At 45.6% G+C, this 27,670-nt stretch overlaps 1 protein-coding gene across 1 annotated transcript; it reads left to right on the top strand.

Annotated features, from left to right (window-relative positions):
- The first annotated feature begins 11,280 nt into the window (after positions 1-11,280).
- GABRQ (gamma-aminobutyric acid type A receptor subunit theta) lies at positions 11,281-26,040 on the top strand. Its single transcript, XM_070289625.1, has 9 exons — positions 11,281-11,429; positions 13,406-13,494; positions 18,396-18,463; positions 19,798-20,018; positions 21,204-21,286; positions 21,757-21,894; positions 22,598-22,750; positions 24,318-24,555; positions 25,251-26,040. The coding sequence occupies exons 1-9, from the start codon at positions 11,281-11,283 to the stop codon at positions 26,038-26,040; spliced, it is 1,929 nt and encodes a 642-aa protein (XP_070145726.1).
- The last annotated feature ends 1,630 nt before the right edge of the window (positions 26,041-27,670 follow it).

The raw sequence follows: 27,670 nt of genomic DNA, 5'->3' as shown, positions 1-27,670 counted from the left end.
CGGATTTCCCAGGCAAGAACGAATACTGGAGTGGGTTACCACTTCCTCCTCCAGGGGATCTTCCTGACCCAGGGATGGAACCCACGTCTCCTGCATCTGGTGGCGAATTCTCTACCACTGAGCCACTAGAGAAGCCCTGAGTAGTGTACCTCTTAACAATTGTGTCAATAATTTCTCTAGGTGTTTTACCATGTTGATCTCACTTAATCTCCCATTTAATCCTCAAATTTTACAGATGAAAAGCCAGAGGATCAGATAGAGACTGTGACTTGTCCAAAGTCATATAGATGGTGATTGGCAGAACTGGGATTCAAGTCCCTGTCTGACTCTGATGCTCCCTCCATCAGAGCTAAGTTTAAGCTAAAATCCATCTCCCTCTAAATCCCACCCACTGACAGAATTACAGCATCCCTTCTTGGAAAGAGGATACATTCTTTGAGGTTTGGGTAGAGAAACACATCTTCTGGATTCCTTTCATCAAAATGAAACCCCAAAAAACCATAGAGCAAAGCCTGTTCCCCAACATGTGGCACTTAGACTTCTCTCTCAGCTGTCACCTTTGAGCCTTCTAACCAATACATATGATAGCCACTTCCAAGTCCTCGTGTTCTGGGAACTCCATCTGCGGAAAACTTTTTTCCTGTGTTCATTTCCGGGATGCTTCCTTCAACAGACATCTCTTAAGTTCTCACTCTAAAGCAGACTCTGAACTGGTTACTGACAGCTGCAAGATGAATCAGAAACAGTTGCCAGACTACAGGAAATCCCAGTCCATCCCGGAAGAGAGATGAGAGGCAAAGATACCAATACAAGAGGGAAGTGTTGGTCTAGAGGACTGTCTTTTAAATTCTTATTTATTTTTAATTGGAGGATAATTGCTTTACAATATTGTGTTGGTTTGTGCCATATATCAACATGAATCAGTCATAGGTATACATATGTCCCCTCCCTGTTGAAGGCACCCTTGGAACGTGAAGAAAAGAGTCACTATCTCTGCCTAGGCAGTTGGAAAAAGCTTCATAACAGCTTAACTGAGTCTTAAAAGATGAGTAAGAATTCTGTGCCCTTCACAACTCCAGGAGCTGTCTATTAACCGTTTGTACAAGATCACCATTTCTCAACCCCTGGGAACAGGAGCAAAGGTGCCCAAGGCCAGACATCAACAGCTCTGCTAAGGTACAGGGTAACTGGTGGCCGCTAGGACCCCGGTGTAGAAGTTTATCCATTTGTGCACTAAAACCTCCTATATCAGAAGGATCTTTGCTCCCTGTGCTTATCACCCGTCTGTTTTGCTTGTGGAGTTGAAAGATTTTTTCGTGTCAGCCTGGCGTCCCGGCGTTCGGGAAACAATTAAATAAACAGATTCATTCGACAATTAGACCAAAAAAAATGAGGACCTCTGGTGGATAGTAGTGGTAATGACAGCAGTTTTTCCAGAATGAGATTATGAGAAATTTGATAGGGCTAAAGAATTAGGTGAGGTGAAGATCCAGAGTTAGGAAGTTAACGAGGTCAGAGGCTCCCCTTTGACTATATTGTTCCATTAAATGCATTACTATCACACCCATATTTTAGATGAGAGAACTAAGATTCAGAGGCAGTGGCACATGCCTAGGTAGCTAATGATGGTGCTCCAATCTAAATCTTCAGATTGTTAGTCAAATCCTTTTTAGCACATATGCTACAACCAGTTCTGGGGGGGGGGGAGCCCTTTGAGTTAGTGGCTCATTCTTCCTATACCTCCTCTTCCATGCTAAGGGAGTAAGATACTGCTGGAACATGCTATATATCAAAAATCAAGTTTCTGCAGACTGTGGAGGGAAAGCAGTGACCTACGCAAATTGTAAATTCCCAGCAAAAGTGAAGAGAAAGCCTGCAAACTCAGAATCAAAATTCTAGCAACTTGTCTCTTAAGGACATTTGATCAAAATTGGTGTTGACATATTTGCATGCCACAAATGAAGTAGATCTTCATTGTTGCCAACTTTCTGATTGGCTTGGGGTGAGGCAACAGAGAAAGCTTTCTAGCTCTCACAAGATTTTCTCTTGGAGAAATTGTTTTCTAGGGAGGAGGCTCAAGAGGGTATATAAGAATGTTTGTCCCTCAAATAGAAGAAATACATAAAGGAGTCTATGCAAAAACACTTGAAATTTCTCTCAGAAGACTTTACCAAGAGATGTTTTTCAGCTTTGGTTTTTGGAAGAGAATTTTAGAGGTGCAGGAGACCACAGAAACTCTGATGCCCATATATGGCCATCCTTGACAGGTGGCCAGTCAACCAGCTATTATATGAACAGCTCTAGTAACAGGTCAGGAAACCCCTATGGGAATTCAACAGCAGTCCAGCTAGACAGTGAGTGAAGCACATGGTCAAGACTGAAGGTTGTAATAAGGCATCCTGGGAAGCACAGAATTAATTATTTTATATATGTTTCCTTAGAAACTGAGTGAAAGTTTGGGGGAGGGTAAGCAAAGGATGGAGAAGGCAATGGCAACCCACTCCAGTACTCTTGCCTGGAAGATCCCATGGATGGAGGAGCCTGGTAGGCTGCAGTCCGTGGGGTCGCAAAGTTGGACACGACTGAGCGACTTCACTTTCACTTTTCACTTTCATGCATTGGAGAAGGAAATGGCAACCCACTCCAGTGTTCTTGCCTGGAGAATCCCAGGGATGGGGGAGCCTGGTGGGCTGCCATCTCTGGGGTCGCACAGAGTCAGACACAACTGAAGCGACTTAGCAGAAAAAGCAAAAGGAAGCCTTTCCGCGAAGATTCACTTTTATTCTGCTTACTCTTTGCTGCTGCTACTGCTGCTAAGTCGCTTCAGTCGTGTCTGACTCTGTGCTACCCCATAGACTGCAGCCCACCAGGCTCCCCCGTCCCTGGGATTCTCCAGGCAAGAACACTGGAGTGGGTTGCCATTTCCTTCTCCAATGCATGAAAGTGAAAAGTGAAAGTGAAGTCGCTCAGTCGTGTCCGACTTTGCGACCCCATGGACTGCAGCCTACCAGGCTCCTCCATCCATGGGATCTTCCTGGCAGGAGTACTGGAGTGGGGTGCCATTGCTTACTCTTAGAAGACCTTATATAAGCACATTTCTCAAGCCTTTGAAATCAGCTGCAACCAGCATTTTAGACCCATGGAGAACTCTTGCTTCTTTCATGGCCCATGAGACAAGAAATACATACTTATAGGAAGATGGCCTTTCAAGTATGACAACTGTGAAGCTCCTACATGTCAGGTTGCTCTAAATAATCCAATTTTTAACAAATATACTTTGTTAATTGGGAATAAAATGGGCAACATCTTTATTAAATTGTTTTTCATGGAAAATTTGGGTCAAATGCATTTTGAAGGCCAGGGTCTAACATCCCATAGTCTTGTTTCAATCTCTCTTACTTTTGCCCTTAATTAGGACCTCACCTCCATCTTGAACTATTATCATAGTTTTCTTTGTCTCTGATTTTATGTACTTTCACTATGATGCCTCTAATGGATCCAAATTTTCAGCCATAATCTTTCACATTTCTCTTGCCTCTCTTCCAGGACATCAATTAAATGTATGTTAGATCTCACTCTATTCCTTATGTCTCTGATCTACCTTTTTCTCTTTTACACATAATTTGTTTCTCCAGGCATAATTGTGGACAGTATCTTGTGACCTATCTCCAGTTCAATAACTCTCTCTTCAGTTGCATTTTGCCTTCTGTTAAACCCATCTAGCCATTAAATTCTCAATTTTTATTATTATATTTTTTAGTTCTAGTTATATTTGATCCTTTCCCAAATTGTCTATATGACATCTTCTGTTCCCCAAAGATATTTTCAAGCTTATCTTTTTTTGAAATATGATCAATTAGTTACTATAGTGTGTCTTGTAATTCTAATGTCTAAAATCTTTGTGAATTTGTTTTTGTCATCTATTCTTTTCTGCTGTCTGTAACTCACAGTACATATTTTTCTTTGTATGCCTAGTTACTTCTGACTATGTGTTTTCATATTATTGAAAATTTATTTGTAACAATGATTTCAGGCCTAGGATGACAGTACATCCTTATAGAAAGTATTCTCATTTGCTTCTGACAAATGCCTGGAGATGATACCTGTCCAACACTACTTTAATCCAAATTCAGAGCTTCACAGAACATCCCAATGATGGGTATATAGACTACAAGTCTATGCAAGGGCTGGTTACTGCTAGTTCACCATTATCCTGAAAGGGTAGCTACTCAGAGTCTCAGTTTAAAGTGGTAGGAAGGCTTGTCACATTTCCCACTTGTTTGGGCCTTGGACTTCAACTTTTATCCCTTTTTCTCATGAGGGCACCACAACCAGAGCTCAGTCTCACAACTCCCATATGACTCATCAAGTGCCCTCAGGGAAAAATGACTTTTCTTGCCAGACTTCCCCCTCTGGGTTCTTTTCTTCTTCTAGATTTTAGCCTCACTATTTTGGGGTGTTGTTTTGTTTTATTTTACCTTTACCTTTTTTTGAGATATTATTGACATATGTAAGTTTAATGTGTACAACATGGATATTTGACAAATGTATATATTGTGAAATGATTACCACAAAAAGGTTAGTTGATATCTCCATGGTGGTTCAGATTGTATAGAATCTGCCTGCAATGCAGGAGACCTGAGTTCAATCCCTGGGTTGGGAAGATCCCCTGTAGAAGGAAATGGCAACCTACTCCAGTATTCTTGCCTGAAAATTTCCATGAACAGGGGAGCCTAGTGGGCTACAGTCCATTGAGTCACAAAGAGTTGTACACAACTGAACAACCAACACTTTCACTTTCATCCCCTCATAAAATGAATTTTTTAATTTTTATTTTGGTGGTGGTGATAAGTTTTAAGATCTACTTTCCAAGTTTGCTTTATTGACTATGCCAAAGCCTTTGACTGTGTGGATCACAAGAAACTGTGGAAAATTCTGAAAGAGATGGGAATACCAGACCACCTGGTCTGCCTCTTGAGAAATCTGTATGCAGGTCGGGAAGCAACAGTTAGAACTGGACATGGAACAACAGACTGGTGCCAAATAGGAAAAGGAGTACGTTAAGGCTATATATTGTCACCCTGCTTATTTAACTTTTATGCAGAGTACATCATGAGAAACACTGGGCTGGAAGAAACACAAGCTGGAATCAAGATTGCTGGGAGAAATATCAATAACCTCAGATATGCAGATGACACCACCCTTATGGCAGAAAGTGAAGAGGAACTAAAAAGCCTCTTGATGAAAGTGAAAGAGGAGAGTAAAAAAGTTGGCTTAAAGCTCAACATTCAGAAAACGAAGATCATGGCATCTTGTCCCATCACTTCATGGAAAATAGATGGGGAAACAGTGGAAAGAGTGTCAGACTTTATTTGGGGGGACTCCAAAATCACTGCAGATGGTGATTGCAGCCATGATATTAAAAGACGCTTACTCCTTGGAAGGAAAGTTGTGATCAACATAGATAGCATGTTCAAAAGCAGAGACATTACTTTGCCAGCTAAGGTCCATCTAGTCAAGGCTATGGTTTTTCCAGTGGTCATGTATGGATGTGAGAGTTGGACTGTGAAGAAAGCTGAGCACCAAAGAACCGATGCTTTTGAACTGTGATGTTGGAGAAGACTCTTGACAGTCCCTTGGATTGCAAGGAGATCCAACCAGTCCATTCTGAAGGAGATCAGTCTTGGGTGTTCAATGGAAGGACTAATGCTAAAGCTGAAACTCCAATACTTTGGCCACCTCATGAGAAGAGCTGACTCATTGGAAAAGACTCTGATGCTGGGAGGGATTGGGGACAGGAGGAGAAGGGGACGACAAAGGTTGAGATGGCTGGATGGCATCACTGATTCGATGCACGTGAGTTTGGGTGAACTCCGGGAGTTGGTGATGGACAAGGAGGCCTGGCGTGCTGTGATTCATGGGGTCGCAAAGAGTCGAACACGACTGAGTGACTGAACTGAACAGAGCTCCAAGTTTATAATGCATTATTGTTAGCCACAGTCACTATGCTGAACATTAGATTCCCCATACCTTATTCATTTTGTGTGTTAGTTGCTTCAGTCATGTCTGACTCTTTGCAACCCCATGGATGCTTGCCAGTTTCCTCTGTCCATGGGATTCTCCAGGCAAGAATACTGGAGTGGGTTGCCATTCCCTTTGCCAAGGAGATCTTCCCAACCCAGGGATCGAACCAGGATCTCCTGCATTGCAGGTAGATTTTTTACTACCTGAGCTATCAAATTACTTTATTCATTTTACAGTTGGAAATCTGTACCCTTTAACCTATATGTCCCCATTTTCTCCACCCTCAGTCCATGGCAACCACCATTCTACTCTGCTTCTTTGAATTTGGATTTTTTAGATTCCACACATGTGAGAACATACAATATTGTCTTTCTCTGTCTGAGTTATTTCACTTAGGGTTATGCTCTCAAACTCCATCCATGTTGTCCCAAATGACAGTCTTGCCTTCATTTTGATGGTTGAACCATATTCTATTATGTATATGTACCACATATTCTTTATCCATCCATCAGTGAATACTTAGTTAGTTTCTATATCTCGGCTATTGTGAACAATGCTTAAATCAATGTGGGAGTACAGATATCTCTTTGAGATCCTGATTTAATTTCTTTCGCATATACAACCAGAAGTGAGTTTGCTGGATCATATTGTAGTTCTGTTTTTAAATTTTGACAAATCTCCATGCTATTTTCCACAGTGACTGTACCAATGTATACTTCCAACCAATAGTGCAGAAGGATTTCCTTTTCTCATCCACATTTGTTGTCCCTTGTCTTTTTGACAATAGCCAGTCTAACAGGTATAAGGTGATAGTTCATGGTAGTTTTGATTTGCATTTACCTGATGGTTAGTGATGTTGATTTTTCATGTACCTGTTGGCCATTTTTATATCTTCTTTGGGAAAATAGTCTATTCCTCTACCCATTTTTGGTCAGATTTTTTTTTTTTTTTTGCTTTTTTACTATTGAATTGTATGAGTTCCTTCTATATTTTGTATTAACTCTTTATCAGTTGTGTGGTTTGTAAATATTTTCTCCCATTCCTTAGGCTTTCTTTTCATTGTGCAAAAGATTTCTAGTTTGATATAGCCTTACTTGCTTTTTGCTTTTTGTTGCCTATAATTTTGATGTCATAGTAAAAAAAAAAAAAAACAAAAAAACAAAAACAGTTGCCAAGACCAATGTCAAGAGCTTTTCCTCTATTCTTCCTCCAGTAGTCTTACAGTTTAAGGTCTTTAAGCTCATTAGAAAAGACCTTGATGCTGGGAAAGATTGAAGGGAGGAATAAAAGGGTGTGACAGAGGATGAGATGGTTGGATGGCATCACCAACTCAATGGACATGAGTCTGAGCAAGCTACAGGAGTTGGTGATGGACAGGGAACCCTGGCGTGCTGCAGTCCATGAGGTCACAAAGAGTCAGACACGACTGAGTGACTGAACAACAAATTTAAGTCTTCAACCATTTCAAAGTAATTTTTATGAGTAGTGCAAGATGGGATCTGATTTAATTTTTCTGCATGTGTTTAATCCAATTTCTCCAGCACCATGTATTGAAGAGACTCATTTCCCCCATTAAGTCTTTTTGGCTCCTTTGTCCAACATGAGTTGACCATATAGGTGTGGGCTTTCTTTTGGGATCTCAATTTATTTCATTGTTCTATGTCTATTTTTATGCTATACCATGCTATTTGATTACAACAGGTTTTCAATAGTTTAAAATCCACAATTGTGATGTCTCTAGCCTTGTTCTTTCTTGGTATTGTTTTGGGTTTTCAGGATATTTTACCGTTTTGTATGAATTGTAGGGTTGTTGTTGTTGTTTTGATTTCTGTGAAAAATGCCATTGGAATTCTGAGGTTTCACTGCATCTTAATTATTGTCATCGTTTTCAGTTTTTCTTCCTCCCAGTTTCTCCTTTACAAGGGAATCTTCCAAGACACCATTTGATTGAGCCATTCCCTTGCACAATCTTTTCAAAAGCACAAGCTGACTCTATAATAAAAATCAAATTCCCCCCCCCTTTTTTTTTTGGACAGTTAGGTCCAAAACTGCCTCTCTCTTGCCTCAATTATTTATTGTGCACTCAGAGTGTGGTGCTCACCAGGCCACCTAATCTCTTGCCTCTTACCTCCCTTACACCTTGTCTTACTCCAAATACACCCTACACTCCAGCCAAACTGAAACATTCGCTGCATGTGGCAGACCTGGACTGGAACCCAGATGGGCTGACTTCCAGGTCAGTGTTCTTTCTCCTACATCATGGTCCCATATTCAGGTTTCAGTTCAGTTCAGTTCAGTTGCTCAGTTGTGTCTGACTCTTTACAACCTCATATACTGCAGCATGCCAGGCTTCCCTGTCCATCACCAACTCCTGGAGTTTGCTCAAACTCATGTCCATCAAGTCCATGATGCCATCTAATCATCTCATCGTCTGTCATCACCTTCTTCTCCTGCTTTCAATCTTTCCCAGCATCAGGGTCTTCTCCAATGAGTCAGTTCTTTGCATCAGGTGGCCAAAGTGGGCTTCAGGTGTAAGTCCATTCAATATTCAGGTTTAAGTCCATTCAATCTGCATAGTTACAGATATTCTAATAAATTAACTGGAGAAAAGCTCAACGAGTACAGATTACACTGTCGTTTTTGTATTTCTTGTCTTTTGTGGGGTTATTTATCTTGTGAGTTAGAAATTTCAGCCAAGCAATACCTCTAGGGAGAGCAGAAGCAGGGGAACACCCCCTGGGATGTAAAGTCTGAAAGTGAATGCATCATCGTCAACTTTATGACCATCTCCATAGTCACAAATGCGCCTAGGCATTGAACTTCAGGCTTCAGTCTTGTTTTCCCCTGACAAACGAGGGACCAACCAGTTGCCTGTGGAATTCAATTCCGGGGTACTGGGAACATTTGCATCTAAATAAGTCTACTCCCATCTGCTGGTGGTTGCCTGAATTTCCAGTCATCCCTGAATCACACTAAAAATAAATAAATAAATAAACATTCTGGAAGTAGTTTGGGCATCTACTGTTATGTGACCTCGGGGTCATCCCCTTTCCTTCTCTGGGCCTCAGTTTCCCCATATTAAAGTCAAGAGGCTGGGACAAAATGACCTGGAACGACCCTCCCACTTTTATCAAGCAAGGATTTTCTCTATAATATTCCCGGATGATCGGAGACAACAAGGGCAGGACGGCTAGCAGCAGGGATGGGTTTTATTGATCCACTCCTGTATGTAATGCTGCTGCTGCTGCTGCTGCTGTTGCTGCTAAGTCACTTCAATCGTGTCCGACTCTGTGTGACCCCAGAGATGGCAGCCCACCAGGCTCCCCCGTCCCTGGGATTCTCCAGGCGAGAACACTGGAGTGGGTTGCCATTTCCTTCTCCAATGCATGAAAGTGAAAAGTGAAAGTGAAGTCGCTCAGTCATGTCCGACCCTCAGTGACCCCATGGACTGCAGCCTTCCAAGCTCCTCCATCCATGGGATTTTCCAGGCAAGAGTACTGGAGTGGGGTGCCATTGCTTTCTCCCCTGTATGTAATAGTCAGTGACATATAGGTCCCATCATCTTTATTTCTGCACTCATGTGGGAAGGAGACCATTTGCTCCAGTGGTGGGGTGAAGGGGAAGGAAGGCATGGGGGTGATCTGCTCGTTTTTTTTTTGTTTGTTTGTTTGTTTTTAAGGCAGGAAACTATGAAACACATTTTCTAAAAGTTTGATTCTAAGGTGGTTAAGAATGTGGGGATAAAGAGTTACATTTAACTGTTCTGATGAGCAGCAAGAGCGCAGTGGCTGGAAGCATCCCTGGATGCTCAAGGCTGCGCACTTCTGGGTTTCAGAGGTCCGCAGGCTGCTGGGGAAAGGGACAGACTGTGGGCAGTGCGGGGCGAGGAGGAGCCCAATCTACCAGGCAACTGAAGGTTTTCGGGGCACAAGTAGTCTCAATTCACCAAATCCTGAAAGAAAAGAGAAGAAAGCTCCATCTCTGTATGAATGTTCTAGCTAACCATGCTGCTGCTGCTGCTAAGTCACTGCAGTCGTGTCCGACTCTGTGCGACCCCATAGACGGCAGCCCACCAGGCTCCTCTGTCCCTGGGATCCTCCAGGCAAGAATACTGGAGTGGGGTGCCATTTCCTTCTCCGAGCTAACCATGAGTGAACCATGAGTGAATCCATATTCATTGCAACCCTTCTCAATGGCATGCCTTAGGAATTGCCCGCCTGGTACACGACTCTGAAGGACTTCTTTCTGAACTTGTTTTTTCAAGGATCTGAGATAGAAAGGACAGAAGGGATTGGGATGGAAGAATTTTCCTATCCTCTGAGAGCCTTTTGTTTCATAGGAGAGTGGCCCTCTAGTCAAAATTCCTGGCTTTTCCACCTGATGGCCCCAAAATGCAGGAGCATCAGAGTCGCCGGCTCTCCAAGGATTCAGTCCCTTGAAACACTGGTCCTTGCCTCCTTCCCCTTCCCAGATGCCGGCCCTAGCTCTGGGACCGTCACACCTCAGTGCGATCCCAGTCGATGAACACTTCCAGTTCCCGATCTCTGTCCTGGGGACCCAGAAGTGTGCAGCCCTGTCAGAAGGTACATCCAGACAGAGCAAATTCCTTCACTCCCTTCACCGCGAAAAACAAAACTCTTGGGCACACGGTCTTTCAAAAGACACGCACATTTTGATTTTTTTTTTTTTTTTTTTTTTTTTTGCCGAGAGAAAACACGACCCATCGGGTGCCTCGCTGAGGACGCGCATTCAGCCCTCTGGCAGCGACGCTCCTCCCCTCCCCCGGGCCGGCCCCGCCCCGGTGACTGGCGGGGGCGAGACTGCGGAGGCCTGAAGGGGCGGGGGGCCGGGCGGTGCGCCTGCTGAGGGCGGAGGCTGGAGCGCGCGCCTTTTTTGTGGGGCTTCTGGCACCTGCTGGATTGGTTCGACCAGCGCGACCGTCGGAGTGGGCGGAGCCAGCGGACGCGGGGCTGGGTGCCCAGTCACAGCCTGGAGCGGCTGCAGACGGAGCGCACCTTGCAGCCGCCGGGCGCGTCCTAAGGCTCCGGGTCGGACACTAGCCTGGCTTCTGGACTCCAGTCCGACTCCTGCTCCCCCTGCTCCCTAAACTCTCGCTGCAGTCTCCTTAGAGGCGACTCCTCGCGACCCCCCAGCTCCCTCTCGCCTCGCACTGTCCTCGCTAGTTCGGTCCCATTCCCCGGCGGCGGCGGCGAACCGCAGCTTCTCGCGCCCTCCAAAGCCCTGGAGTGCGCAGCCATGAGCATACGAGGGATGCTGCGAGCCGCTGTGCTTCTGCTGCTCATCAGAACCTGGCTCGCAGAGGGCAGCGACCTCAGTTCCACCCCGAAATTCCACTTAGAGCTCTCCTCCACCGTGCCTGAAGTCGTCCTGAACCTCTTCGACTGGTAAGCGGGAACCGCCAGGTGGGGCATGGCGGCGACAGGAGAGGACCGGCGGCAGCCTCGGACCTCTTGGACGGAGCGGGCTGGGGAAGACTTGGACCCGGGTTCGCCGATCCCTGGCGCGCCGGCCCAGCCTCCAGATCCCTGGAGGGTGGTGGGCTGAGAGTAGGGGCGACCGTTTGAGATAGAGCCCTGGTGCTTCAGCCCACCTGTTAACTGCAGCCCCGGGGGCTTGCGGGGAAGGATGCCCTCCCCCCCAAGATCTGCTATCCATCCCCAGGGACCAAAGCCCGTCAGCTTTTCCCAGTCACACCCTTTAGCACTTGTAGGATTGAGGGTGGGAGTACAGGGTGATGGGAAATTCACAAAACTGTGGAGACACCTGTTTGAGTCCGGATTTTTTTCTCTATTCCCTGAGGCGCGTGCGTGTATTCGTGAATTTGTGTGTTGAGCAGTGAGGGACCTTTTCCGATGCCGCAGACAGAAATTATTGACTCAGCCTCATCTGAGCCCAGACAGTGCGATCGGTGGCTGTATAACATATAACCGTGTGGCCTGAGATGGGTGCAGTTCTGTAGTGACTCCAATTAAACATTTTAAGATTTGGTGTTTGATTTCTAGTTTGTTTGGGTCTGCAAATATCTGAAGAGATGTTAAACAGTCAGCCTTTAAGTGGAGATCACATGAAAATGTGTGTTTGTGATGGCCACAGATCCTGAGCACTGGCATATGGGTAGTGCGTGTGGTCCTTAACACACAGAAATGCATTGCTTTAATTTGGAAATCATTCATGTGCACGCTTTGAAATTTTCTCATTAAAGATAATTGAGATTTTTTAAAAAGATGATTGAGAATAATTTTTCAAATGGCAAACCAGAAAAGAACATGTATGAGGAAAAAGGGGAGGGGGATAGTTGGGCAAGGTTCCAGCAGAAAGCTCTGCAATGTCCTCAACCCAAGATACCAGATTGCGCTAGTGAACATACACACACGCACACGCACACACACGCACGCACACACACGAGATCTGCAGGGGCTGACGTTCCATAGTCACTGCGTGAAAGATACTAAGAGTTATAGTGATGTCAGGGCCTATTCTCATTCACAAGCCCCCTTTGGGGGAAAAGAAGCCCCAGTGAAGGTCTATGTGAATTGAAAGGGCGTATCAGAGACTTCTGGAAAGGCCAGCTCTCTGGGTCCATTTACATGTGCTCACCCAAAACACGTCTAGGCTGGAAACACACGCTTAGCCAAAGAGATGCCTGCTCCAAAAATGCATGTTTTTGAGGATGGCTCTGAAACCCAAGGATCAGAAATGGTTTGATTGACGAGGCTCATAAATCTCTACTACATGAGCAAGGCTCTCTCTGTGCCATATGTCACATGCCAAGTCTTGAAAACAGAGGTGCGCAAGAACAAGATTCACATAGACGTGATAGCAAATTGCCAGCCCCAGCCCAGGTAGGGGAAATGTGAGTGAGGTGGAGGATGCAGGCTGGTTGGGCTCAGCTCATGGAGGTACTGAGGGGGTAAAATGCATCCAGGCTGATAGTAAGGTGGGGCTCCTTAGGGGGCTTGAGGTAATATGTTTCTATGAGTGCTCATGCCTGCCCACACCCTCTCCTCTCCACTTCCCCTACAGTTCCCCCCCCCCAACCCCCCAATTCTGCCTGGTAACAAAAAGCCAGTCTTTATGCCCCACCCTTTGGATTAAGGCTGTGGAGGGGGAGGGGGAAAGAAGAGTCTGCGTCACTGCTGCGCTTCTGGCTGACTCACTGGAGGAAGGGGAGGGAGCGGGGAGACATGTGTACATGTATGATGCACGTGTCTGCATCAGTGACTGCACGTGTCTGCATGTGTGCGGGCGGAGAGAAGGCCCCGGCAAGTTGATGCCAGGGGTGCTATTTGCTGTTTGTTTTCTGAGAAGTGATGCAGCATTCACTGATGACCAATACCTACGAATGACTTCTCTGTTCCAGCAAAAATTGTGCAAATGAAGCTACAGTTCACAAGATTTTGGACAGGGTGCTGTCGAACTATGATGGCCGTCTGAGGCCCAATTTTGGAGGTAAGACACGTCCAGGTACTAGAGCTGAGACATAGCAAACCAGCCCCACCCAGTGAGCTGACCAGGGGCACTCCTCTGGACTGGGCCCTTCTGCCTCTGCAGACCCCCCTTCCTGACCCTCCAGAGACCCCAGCAGAGCATTCCCAGGCCCCAAGTCCTGGGCCTGTGGCTCTTCTGCCGGTATTTCTCCCACTTCTGTGCCCCCTCCACACTCCTGTACATCGGCCTGAGCCTGAAGCACATTGCCTGGACCGCAGAAGCACTCGTCACCCCAGGTGTGCTTCTCCGGCTGGAGTTCTCTGCTCCATCTGTGGGGAGGACACACGTTCCACTTGTGCACACATTCTTTGAACCCTGGGCTCTTACCCCCATTCAGCTAGTTGAAAACTAAGGGCATGGTCTTCTCTGCCTAGTTTACTTTGTATACCCGGGGCCCAGGTTCTGCTGCCTCTGCTCACCCTCCCCAAGCCTTCAGCTCCCGCCAAGTTCAGTTTATTGCACACACTGCAGTCAGCATGGGACTTCATATGAATCCCACTTGATTACGTTAGGAACTTCTGATAGCTTTATGTGCTAAGTAAAATCTATACGCCTCAGATCTCAAGCACAGAGTTGAGAAATGACAAAGAAACTGAAGTAACAAACTCCAGGAAACCAATACATCAATTTCTCCTGTTGCTGCCTAGCCCCTCATCCCACCCCACCCTGGCCCCCGCTTTGGAAAGGGAGGTGGGCCATCTCACAGCACAAAATGACAGGAACCTACCTGGACCGCACGGAATAGGAATAGCGTTCTCTGGCTGAGCGACGCCCAGGAAACATAGACCAAGGAGAGACAAGAGGAGGGGTGCCTTAAATAGACATTAATCACATTTTGGCTCAAAGGAAACCAGGAAAGAGCTAAAAAGCAAGGTGGCTAAGTCAGAGCAAGCACTTCCCTTCCTGCAGGTGGTAGAACTAGACACCCACTCTAAAGGGTTAATGGATGCTAATGTTCACATTAGCACATTTGTATGAATAGAGGTCTTCTGAATACACAATGCCTCCGCTTTCAAGGGCACACAGCTGTTAGCAATTGCCTTTGTGGTAGACCACTAGGGGCTCTGTGATCTGCCTAGGAGCTACCTTGAAGACCTATTGGTTTCCCGGTGTCCTAAGGTTTGGGGGCGGGGCACTTGACTGGTATCCTCTTTGCTGCTTTGCTTCCTTCAAGTGTGAAGGCAGAAGGCGGTACAGCCCTCGGATCCAAGGTGAGTGTACACTAGGGGCTGGGAAGTTGGAGTGGACAGGACAGAAGGCAAGTGCTAGGGCACAGCCAGCACCCCACTGAACCAGGTGCACCAAGCAACGAATGTCAGGTGTCAAGGGTGTAGCTGTTGCATTTTTTTTCCTCTGTCATTCTCATGTTTTTCAGCAAAGGCTGACCAGCAGCCATTTGAGTACATCAAGCACATTCTCCCCACTGCTTCAGGTTGCCATCTCTGCAGGCACACAGGGCCAGGGGGAGGGAACAGAGGAAACAGAGCAAGGGGCAACCTCTGGGGGTTGTCAGGTGCTCCTGACTCACAGATCTTCAAGGCACCTCACTACCATATTTTGAGCTAACCTGAATTTGTTTACACCTGATATCTAACCTCCTGGATTACACTAAGCTTCATGGACACGCATGGGGAGTCTGATAGCAGCTCGGCCCCCAGTTTGGCCAAAGAGTAGGTGAAGGTGGGAGGACAAGGACAAGGCAGAACCGTCTAGCATTTAGACAGAGGGAGGCACTACAGGCTCCAAGTCTGGGGCTCTTTTATGGGAGGGAGGGGGCAATCATGGGAGAGCAAGGCTAGGGGGTTTAGGGATGGGGTAACCCAGCACTCCTACTGTACACAGAGTCAGATTCTGAAGTCAAATAGAGTTTCAGGTCTTCACACACTGGCACACATGCGCAGATGTGACCCAACTGTGGTTAGCTTCAAATGGGAGATGTTACTTCCTTGAGAAGGAAGATGAAGAGGAGGCATAGGAGGGGCCAGGGAAAGTTAACAAAGCTGCTTCTTTCTGAGCAAGAGAAGTGGGACTCCATAGTGCTGCAGAAGCGGGTCCCTAACAGCTTTGCTTAGCCTGTCACTTGGCATGACATAGGTATGGAGCAAAGGATAAATGGACCACCTTCATCACTCCTTCTGTTACCTCCTCTTCCTCTGGTACTCTGATGGATGCTAGGGAGGGAGTAGAGTTGGGATTGCAAAGTTTCCAAGAGGGACAGAAGTGGTTACCCCTCCCACTTTTTCTGCCTTCTTGAGTCCATCAGGAGGGACAGCAAAGGGATATGAGACTGACACCATCACCCCAAAGATAGCATTTAGACACCTTATCTGGAAGCTTCTTGTTCCCCTCTGTTATGCTTGTAGGGGTGTGGTATCTTAGTTAAGCTCTCATTATGACCACTGCTAGCACATAAGGTGTTCCCTCTATGTGGGTAAATTTAAAAAAAAAAAAAAAATCTCAAGCTCCCTTCCTTCAGGTCGCACTCCTGGGCCAGAACTCATGGCTTGCTGAGGGGAATGTGGACTGCACGTTTCCACTTGCCGCTTTAACTGGGGGCCTTTAGACAAAGCAGAGCCCTGGCACTTTAGGGTTCAGATCCCCAGGATTCTGCTATAAAGGATGGGATTGCCTGAGTGATACAGAATGGTCCAGGATTACAGGTTTGACACTAGAGTGAGCTAGCCAAGGGGATGGCTGCCCTGCCCTTCTGGGGCTTGTTGCCTGCCTAACACAGCTTTCATCCTCCTCTAAAGGCATGCAGAGAGCCTGAAAAGCTATAATAAAGAAAAACTGCCTTTCTAGAAACCCTTATCACTACAAGCACTTTGCCAGGGATCATTCACAACAGCCCTGAATGCTGGAGCTGGTTATGCCCTCACACGGAGTCTCATTTACTTCTCAGATGCCATTCATACATGGATTCCCAGTAGCACTTTCTAGATTAGTTTCTAGGCAGTCAGCCTGCAGTGAAGCCAGCAGGCTGAATCAGAAGCATCATGCCTGTTTCCGTAACAGCAGTGTGATATAATACACATAGAATAATGGTTCAGCTGTGGGGCTGGGTGGAGGGAGTCCTGAGTCAATGAGGAAACAATAAAAATGTTTTCTACGGTACTTCATAGTTATGACATATTTGCACATTCATTATCACATTGGAATGGGCAGTGCTAACACCTAGTCCTGAAAAAGAAAGCCAGGAGGCAGAAACAGACACACACATACACAGATTCAATCACAGTTGCATATTAATACACACAAACACCCTCACATATGTACTCATTCACATGAACACACTCAAAATCACTCATTTACTCACACATAGACACATATTCACACATGGTTTGACATTCACATACATGAAGACACTCACATTCACACATGCTCACATACAAACATGTCCAAATTTTTACCAACTCACAAACACATTCACACATGAACATGCTCACACATTCACTCATAGGTGTATAGTGACGCACTAACACAGATGAATATGCTCATGGGTTCACTTGCACATCAACATAGTTGCACATTCACTCACACATAAACACAATCACAAACACACATTCAACGATACTCACTTGGACATGTTCAAATGTTTTCTCAAGCACATCAACATGCATACATAAACTCACACACACTCATAAGTGTGATGAGTGTGAGTGTAGAAGCATCATCACTTATCACACTTTTCACTTGCATATGAACAAAGTCACATGCACAAATGTATTCACATATACACACAATGAGCATGCTCACTCACACATACAGTCACATACTCATAAGTTCACTTACATTCCCAAACACAACTTCTCACATGCAAACATGATCATGCATTCACTCACACATGGACATGCTCACAAATACATTAACAAGTGAACAGGCTCACACAAAAAACCTACATAGTCACTCCCACATGATATATGCAAATACACGCATGTGCTCACACATTCATTCACCCAGAAATGTGCTCACACATTCGCTCACACACAAACATGCTCACAAACAACATTCATGAATTCACTCACACATGAATATATTCATGCATTAACATGCACATGTATACAAACACACCTACAAATTAACTCATACACAAACAAGCTCACAAACACACCCATGTTCACACATTGCCTTGTGCATTAACAAGCTCACATACATTCACAGTCACACATTCTCTCATACATGAACACACAAACATTCATTTGCACAGGAACATACTTATAATTCACTCCCACACAACATTCCTACATACATGCACATGTTCACATATTTATTCCCACACAACACATTCAAGTATACAAATACACTCATGCATTTTTCTCACACACAGGCATGCTCACATATACTCATGTGCACACTGGCACATTCACCTGCACATGAATACATGCACAGATTTACTCATGTCTGTGAACATGATCACATCCACTCATGCACACAGCTCACACATTCATTCTTCATTCCCACAAAGACACACATTCACTCACACATAGACACATTCACATGAACTCACACAAATATGCTCATGCACAGCATATATCTTGTTTTGGGTCTCATTGTTCTTGAGTTTTTATCCAGAAAACATTTAGAAAAAGAGTGCTTCATCACCTTATTTTTTCTTTATTTTGGCCTGACCCTTTCTTTTCAGCATACTGTGAGCCAGGCCCTTCTCTAAGTGCTTGGCTTGCATTAATTAACTATGAGTTAAGTACTATCACTATGCCCATTCTGAGGAAACTGAGGCTCAGAGAGGTTAGGTAACTTTTTCAAGGTCACATAGCTAGTAAGTGCCAAAATGATGTTCAAACGCAGGCAGTTTTTTACCCTTTTTCCTACCCTGAATGTAATAGTGTCTTCCTGTATTGTAGGCACCCCTGTGCCAGTGGGAGTGTCTATCTATGTCTCCAGTATTGAACAGATCTCAGAAGTGACTATGGTAAGTGTGTCAGCTCCAGCATTGGGGCGGGGGACCAGGTACATGAGACAAGGAGCAGGGTCATAAGTGAACTCCTGTTGTTATGACCTGCAGCAGAGCCCACATGGAGGAACATAATAGGTTTCAGAAACTACAACCACCTGAAATGAAAAATAAATCCAGATGTATTATAGATCTAAAAGTGAAAGATCTATGAAGCTTTTAAAATATAAGATATTGTTTTAGTGTCTTTGAGATAGGTAAGGAGTTTTTTTTTTAAAAGACACAGAAAACACAGATTATAAAAATAAATACTGGTAACTTCAACTATAATAATATTCTCTTTAGCCAAAACTTTTGGCACTTCAGCTTTGTAAAAGAAAGAAACAAAACCAGTATGAAAAGTTTGAAAGGAAAAGTCAGATTGGACTATGATATTTGCAACACAAATGATTGGTATTGAAAATACACATAATTCCTGTGACTTAATAAGAATATTTTAAAACAATGGAAAAATGATCAGAAAATGCAAACAGGAACTTCGCTTTTGTGAAGAAATCCAAGTAGCAGATACACTTATGAAATGATATTTGACTTTATTATTAATCAGTGAAATGCAAAATAAGACCACAGTGAGAACCCATTACATACCTGCTGCACCAGCAAAAAGTCAAAAGTCAGACAAAACCAATATAGGCAAGGCAGGAGCACTGGGAACTCTCATCTGCACTTAGTGGGAATATAAACTGGAACTTTGGCTTCATAGTTCTTATTTCATTGTGATTTTGGTATGTATGGTGTCATCACATAGTAATATATATGGTATATTTATATAAGGCAATATTATCCAGCAATACAAGTGAATAAATTTTAACTATCAACGTCAAGCTGAACAAACACACAAGCACAATGTTGAGTGAAAGAAGCAAGCTATGAACACAGAGAGTGTGATTTCTTTCAGAAAAAAATTTTTAAGTAAGTCCAAGTAAGCAATACATTTCTTAGAAAAGCATAGGCAATAAAACTTAGGAAAACATGGAGAAAAAATGTAAAAAGCAAAATTATTACCATTGACAGTTAAGATAATGCATTACTGCTGGGAGATGTGGGAAATATGATCTGCAGGGGATACACTGAAGCTTGAAAGCTATTGGGAACATTGTATTTCTTAACCTGAATTTTAATTATATGGAGCTCATTTTATTATCCCTAACATTGAACATTCTTACATGTTTCATCACTTGTCTATATTTAAGATAAATTTCATATACCTGCATGCACACACACACACAAACTCGGAGGACCAAAAGCTGAACAACCCCACTTACAACTAGGATTTAACTTTCTCTCCTCAGGACTATACCATTAGGATGTTTTTTCATCAGACCTGGAAAGATCCACGTTTAGCATATCATGAGACCAACCTGAACTTGACCCTGGACTATCGGCTGCTTGAGAAGTTGTGGGTCCCTGACTGCTACTTTCTAAATAGCAAGGAGGCTTTTGTTCATGATGCAACTGTGGAAAACCGCGTGTTTCAGCTTCACCCAGATGGAACCGTGCGGTATGGCATCCGGTGAGTTCCCCAGGGGCCTGGGGATCACCCTGGCAGGACTGATCTCTGCCTTTGGTCATATATTATGCAGCATCCAGGGGGCCCAGGAGTGTGCAGTTGTGCATCTACTGCCTATGGCTTTGTACAAGCAGAATGTATGCACACTGGAATGCCCCGCTGCTCTATTTGTAACATAATAGATGGTCACCAAAGCCCTCCTCACAGCCTCACTCTTACAAACCATCTTGTAAGACAAGTGTAAGAGATAAATTTATCTCAGAAAATTTCTACAACAGGTACCTACTAGGGTATAGCTCTTTCACACACAAACACACACACACACACACACACACACACCACCTACTGTACAAAATGGAAATCACTTTAACAGTTGAAAGAGACAAGCTTGGCAGCTGGGAAGAGCAGGACAAAGAGGAGTCCAGAGGCTCCCAGCTGGGGCTGCAGAAAGCTTTTGTAAATCCTATTCCCAACTGGTCCCTTCTCCCATGGCCCCAGGTCTTCCAAGATCCCTCCTCAGATTCTTCTATAGGACTTCCCACATGGCAATTGAAGCCTCATTCCATAGCTAGCCTCAGAGATATTAATCCCTCCTGCCCATTTACACTCACTGGCATTTGCTAAGCCTTAGGACACTCATAAGCAGATGCACAGGGATGGATATGCTGCAGGGGCAGTTCTCATAGCCAAAGGTGTGTCTGGGTCACTGCTCACATCAGTGTGTGCACACCACATACGTCAGATCTAGCACTTCAGCTGCCTCAGTGTCATGGTTTCCTCCTAACAGTCTTGCTGCTTCTTCAGCAAGAAAGTCCCCTTTCCGACTCTGCATTCAGTTTCCTCCAGGGTCCTTCCCATTTTGACACCCCAAGGTTTTCTGACATGCCATACATCTGTTCTCATCTCTATTAGTCCTGCACCACTTTTTGGTTTCTTTGTTACATACAGATTTCCTCTCTCCTCCTTACACAACTCATCTTTATTGTAACTCATCTTTCCTCTGGAGGGAAGGAAGGGAGGGGAAGAGAAAGAAGGAAACAATAAAGGAAGAGGAGTACCCAGCTTTAATGTAGGCAGTGTGGGCCAGTCCTTGGGTTACCTCTTCCCACTCCACCCCTGCAGTTTTCTCAGGAAGTTACTTGCCTGGGCTGGACTCACTTTCCTCTTCCTTCTGCTTTTCCTTTGCAGGCTCACCACCACAGCAGCTTGTTCCATGAATCTGGAAAAATTCCCTCTGGACAAGCAGACCTGCAAGCTGGAGGTGGAGAGCTGTACGTTCATCTCCCATGGCCCCTTCTTCCCTTCCTGGGTGTGGGGCCATGAGGAAACCAAAGGTGCACTTGACAGTGAGAGGGACTGCATATGTCCCCTACTCCCTCCCCACCTTTTCACTCCTAGGTAGATAGATAGACAGACAGATGGACAGACAGACAGGGGTGTATATATATATATGGCATCAGGGAGAAGGTGGCCTTCAGGATGGAAATAGTCCCATATGGGAATGTGCTGTGCTCTGGAGAGTTTGTGCACAAGCTCATGGAACATCTGTCTACTCTGCTTTTCTTCCTGGATAAGAAACTCCAGACTGAAAGTTCTCTTTTCATGTGTCCTGCTGCCCCAGGGTCAGACCCACAAAACTGCAGACTGCAGGTTCCACCTATCCTTTGGTTTTTATAAACTCCTCTGGTATGAAAGCCACCTGTGCCTGCTTCCTTTGACTCTGCTCGCTTCACCCCTGTAGATGGCTACACAGTTGATGACATCCTGCTCTACTGGGAAGGCAGTGGGAACGCCGTCCAGGGGACAGAGAAGCTTCACATCCCTCAGTTCAGCTTCCTGGGAAAGACGATCAGTACCAAAGAGGTGTTTTTCTACACAGGTGAGTCTGACCCCCTCCTTCTCTCCTGTCTCTTGTCTCTTTTGTATGCTAGGGAACTCCTGGTGACCTCTGCCTTTGACCTCTAGAATCTCTTCTGCCTTCTGTCCTATTCTCTTCTTGTTCTGGACACCTTGCAAAGCCCCCTTCAGGAAGTCCCAGAGGCTTACCTTCTGCCAGTGAGGAAATGAGTGCAGCAGCACTTAGCTGGGTTTGACACTACACAGGCCTCCTTTCAGGGCCAGCTGCTCCATCTGTGGCACCTTTGAAATATCTCCTCTCTCTCCCATTTCAACTTCAGTTGACATGGAGCAACTGAGGAAGGAAGGAAGAGATAGCAGACTTGCTGAGCCACATGGGCCTACTAATGTGTGTCATTGTCACTGGCCTTAAGGCAGCAAAAGGGGTCAGGTCTGCAGACTTCCCAGGCTGGGATAGTGGGACTTCCACTTCTCCCTTCCAGTGGGATGTGGGGCTGATGGCTTGTGCAAGAACTTCAGCCTCCTGAGGGGACTAACTGTGTGCTGTGTTGTTTATAGGTTTGACTTCAATGCTTATCATGAACTCCATCAACTCACATCTGCGGGATAAATTCCCCCAATTTTCCTGTATCAAGTGGCCATTGGTTTCCCCTCAATCATCCTGTACTTCACCCTGAAAATCCCCTCAGCCCTGCCACCCTAATATCAGTCTGTCTCCTGGCCAGGTTCCTATGTGCGCCTGATCCTGAGGTTCCTGGTCAAAAGGGAAGTCACCGGTTACCTTGTGCAGATCTATTGGCCCAGCATCCTCACCACTGTTGTTTCTTGGATATCATTTTGGATGAACTATGAATCTTCTGCAGCCAGGGTGACAGTCGGTAAGTCCTGTCCCCATCTCAGGGAAGAACTTGGCTCATCTTGCTCAGAAAAAAGTTGAGAGTAAGGAGCAGTGTGTGACTGCACAGGCAAGGGAACAAGATGGGGCCTGACTAACAGGCATTTGTACAGGTGCCCAGCCAACCCCCGGCAGAGAGACCAACATTGGAGACAGATGCAAAAAGACATCTGGGTTGGTATCTTGATATGTTGGGTCCAGACTATCAGAATTTCTCTTTGCTAGATACATAAATGAATGGATAAGTCACAAATTTATATTAGAAATGGAATACAATAAACACTGATTAAGAAGCATATCAAAATGCCTATGAAGCAGCAGAGGCCTTCTAGATGAACTGCCCTTGACAAATGTCTAATAAAAGGCTGAGATACACACAATCAGAGTCCAGAAGAAGAAATGACCTGCGTCTTCTTGGCTATAACTGCAGTAGGAAAGTACTGCTCAACCTGGGTTTTGAAGACTTCCAGGAGGCAGAGACATTAGTCTCAGTATTCCCTGAAAGAGGAAGTAGCTTGTTTACAGATAAAGGGTAAATTGCAGGGTACTAAGGGCTTCCCTGGTAGCTCAGTTGGTAAAGAATCTTCCTGCAATACAGAAGACCCCAGTTTGATTCCTAGGTCGGGAAGATCCTCTGGAGAAGGGATAGGCTACCCACTCCAGTATTCTTGGGCTTCCCTTGTGGCTCAGCTGGTGAAGAATCTGCCTGCAATGCAAAAGACCTGGGTTTGATCCCTGGGTTGGGAAGATCCCCTGGAGAAGGGAAAGGCTACCCACTCCAGTATTCTGGTCTGGAAAATACCACGGACTGTATAATCCATGGGGTCGCAAAGAGTCAGGCATGACTGAGCAACTTTCACACTTTTACCTGGGGCACAAACTGGGGAAGTGGGGAGAGTATCAGGAAGAAAGCCTGGGCTGACTTGGGAATAACTTCAAATTCCACTTTAAGTGGTTGGAACTTCATGTCTAAACAATGGGGAGTATCGAAGACTTCTGAGCAGTACCAAGGAGGGGCCAATGCTCCCAAATGTATTTGGTCCCACTCTTCAGAATGCCTGTCTATCCCACACTCTGGTATGCTTTCTCCTTCACCATCTTTGGGGCAGACTTTTTAGCCTTCTTCTTTAGGAGCACACAGTACACTAAACCTTTATATTTGTGCAATATTTTAGTGCTCACCAAACCTTCTGAGGGATGGATCACAGGAAAGCCTATATACTAGGAGGCAAAAAAGGGAAGGAGCATCGTAGGGTAAAATGGGGCTAGATGTGTAACTCACTATGAACCATGGCTGGAGATTCTTGACTTGACCCTAAGAACAATAGTCGCTGAACTGTTGAAGTACAGGCTGGGCCTAAAGATGGGGGTGAAGAAGCTAAAAGGGCAATTGAGCCAAGGTCCTAAGCCAGGAAAGCTAGACCTTTTGCTAAGGGCCCTCTTGACCTCAGAGATGGCCTTTGCTCCCTTCCAGTGGGATGTGGGGCTGATGGCTTGTGCAAGAACTTCAGCCTCCTGAGGGGACTAACTGTGTGCTGTGTTGTTTATAGGTTTGACTTCAATGCTTATCCTGAACTCCATCAACTCACATCTGCGGAATAAATTCCCCCAATTTTCCTGTATCAAGGCCATTGACATCTATATGGTCGTATGCTTCTTCTTCGTCTTCTTGTCCTTGGTGGAGTATGTCTACATCAACTACCTTTTCTACAACCGAAGAGGATCCCGGCATTCTCGGAGGCAACTCAGAAGAGCCCTGAGAGTCATGGAGCGCTACCGCTACCAAGAGGCAGAGCAGGTTTGGCTTTTTGAATGACAATCCACTTTCCTTGAGAACCTCTTAAACCTAAGATTAGCACTTGAACCTTTTGAATTTCTTAGCTCCTTTCATCTTCACACAACATACACACACACACACACACACACACATACACACACACACACACACACCAGATAAGACAGAAGTAGAACAATTTATCATCACTCCTTTATAGGTTGAGTCATTGTCCAAGGTCACAAGGCTAACAAGTGGCAGAGATAGACTTCCCCAGACCTTTGGGCTTCAGATCTGGTCTACTCAGCATGCTTCAAAGGGTAGGCCATGGAGCCAGAAGGAAAGGGGAACACAGGGAAGCTGCAAGGAAGAGACACCAGAGAGGCTGACCTACCTCTCCTTCCTTTGCTCTTCTGACTCCAAAGCCATGCTGAGTCTTTTGCTGCTGGCAGTGTGTTAGTGTCCCTGCTTCACAGGGAGCCCACCCCCACCTGCCTGAGAAGGTCTTTCCTCTGCCCACTGCACAGCACTCCAGAGTGGGCAGCGTAAGTCCTGGAGGCTAACAGCCTTGTATATGCTAACAGCCTCTTGGTCCTGTTCCTCAGCACCATGTGCACAAGAGACGCCGGGAAGAAGAGGCAGTTTACCCAGTGGACGAGCCCATCAATCGTGCTGATGAGGAAAGTCCTTCCTCTCCTCCCTCCCCAACAGTGGTTGTTCATACAGCATTCAATGGCCAGGTTCACCTAGAAGATGAAACTGACTCTCCTCCCTCCAGCCCACGGTGGGCCGGCCTAGCAAGCCCAGAAAGTCTTGGCTCTTTGACCTCCCTCACAAAGGAAGCACCACTGGCCTCCTCAGAAAGCCTCAGTTCACTGTCCTCTCTCTCTGATGGGGCCTCGCTGGCCACCGCAGAAAGTCTGAGTGATCTCCCGTCCACCTCAGAGCAGGTGGTGCATGATGATGGCATTCGAGTTAATGGTATTGATGTTGATAACAGTGTTGTTCCCACCAAAATCTGCAACCGTGCTGAGGCCCATGACCCAGAAGAAGACCCTGAAGAGAGCTCTGACTCCGATGAGAGTGAAGACAATGACCCCAGCAAGAAGCGTCTGCTTGTCCATGGCCAGAGGCGTGTGCAAGAAGCAACCTATGAGCTTCAGGAGATCTGTAACACCCTTCATGATATCCATAGCTTACCCGATGATGTCAGAGTTGAGAGCGGCTACCTTGACCTTGAGGAGCAACTCAAGCGTAGAGTTGACAGTACCCGAAGCCTCCATAGTGATGATTTTATGGACTTTGATGGCGACAAGGAGACCAACTCAGAGTCTGATGACAGTTTTCCCCCAAGCCCTGGCTGCTCCTTCAGTAAAGGGTTCTCCTCCGATCTCTTTCACCCTGACTACATCCCTAAGGTTGACCGATGCTCCCGGCTCCTCTTCCCTCTTGCCTTTGTGGTGTTCAACATCGTGTACTGGGTGTATCATATCTATTAGTTCCCTAGTGTCCCCAGGTGGCAGGGACACTGTGCTGTGGTCCTTTCGTAGTTCCTTTTTGTTCCATTTTGCCTTCTTTTCTGTCTTCATTTTACTTTATAGTTATTGGGCACTTGAGTCCATTCTACCTTTTTCTTAATAAACATGACGTGGGGAGTAGTTGAAAAGGATGTATTCTGGCCAGAAGGGAAGGGATTGAGGAGGAGTTTGAGGTAAAGAACACACTGAATTTCCTTTCCTTCTGAAGACTATCACATTGTCAATGACTTTTAACACCTAATTAAGACAGAAAAGCCACCTGGAAATGTTTACAGGGCAGAGAGGAGCCAAATTGGAGGACAGGAAGGATCTGAGCCCTGTGTACAAAAACATTTCTGGGGACTTTTCTGTCCCACTGATGTGTTGAATTTTCTTTTTCATTAGTTTTTTCTTCTGTTCCCCCCCCCCACCCCTTCCTAGTGATTATGGTCCTTGCTCACCCTCTGCTTAGGGTTTCATAAGAGAAAGCCAAATTGGGTTGTAGAAGGGCTAGCCATCTCTTGCAAGTGCAGGAGTTGGCTCTAGGGAACTTGGGAATTCTGAAAGTGCCTTTTCCCCACTATTTTTTCTGTTGCATTTTGAGTGTAGTGTTCTGGTGCAGGGTGGGTGGATAGGGGTGCTGAGTGAGATGTCAGGATAAGTGAGAGAGCATGCTTCCAGCAGGAGCTTGCAGAGCATGATGATGCTGGTTTGGAGATCACTCAGATTGAGCCAGCATCTTTGGAGGGATTGAAACTTCTCTTGTGTATGTTTCTGCTTCAAAATGCTTGATGATAGGGCCTTAGGGGTGGAGTCATCCCACTTGCTCTTCCTTCTTCTTGTCCTCTTAACTCTGTCAGCTGAGGCTCTCCCCTCTTGCCCCTCTCTTTTACAAAATGGTGTGTTCCATCAGGTTCTGTCTGGTCAGATGCTGAGTTGATCATCACTAGACACAGTGCAAGAACTTGGTGAATGAAGACTAGAGTTAGGAAAGTTCACCATCTAATCTAGAATAGCAGATGAACAACTGTTGTGAGTCTAGATAATAATTCTTTCTGTTTGTCTAGTGCATAGTAAGTGTCAACAAGCTCACCCACACATCACATTGCTGAACCCTCACAAGAGTTCTGTCAGTCAGGGAAGGCAAAGCACATTGTCTCCAGTGTTCTGAGCGGGAAAAATGGAATTTATGTACCATGCTTGAGGGCATGCATCCAATGAGGGATGGAGTCATCCCACTTGCTCTTCCTTCTTCTTGTCCTCTTAACTCTGTCAGCTGAGGCTCTCCCCTCTTGCCCCTCTCTTTTACAAAACAGTGTGTTCCATCAGGTTCTGCTTATGTGCCGGGCATCAGACCTCGTTCTACAGCACCTGGAGTTGCAGAAAGAAGCCAGTGACCAGCCAATAGGTGTGAATTGAGCACACTGAACATGGGCACTGCCTACCCAGTGGGCTCCTAAGGGAAGAAGGCAGTAGGCTGCAGGCCAACTTGCCAAGCAGCTCCACTTCATTGATGCAGGAGGTGGGGGAGTAAGACTGGTGAAACACTCAGCTGATGTCCCTCCTTCCTATGTAGGCAGCCTCTCCTGCAGCCCCTCAGCCACTTACACTG

Source organism: Ovis canadensis, chromosome X (assembly GCF_042477335.2).
Source record: "Ovis canadensis isolate MfBH-ARS-UI-01 breed Bighorn chromosome X, ARS-UI_OviCan_v2, whole genome shotgun sequence".
NCBI classification, from domain to species: domain Eukaryota; kingdom Metazoa; phylum Chordata; class Mammalia; order Artiodactyla; family Bovidae; genus Ovis; species Ovis canadensis.
This window is presented reverse-complemented; position numbering and strand designations above follow the sequence as displayed.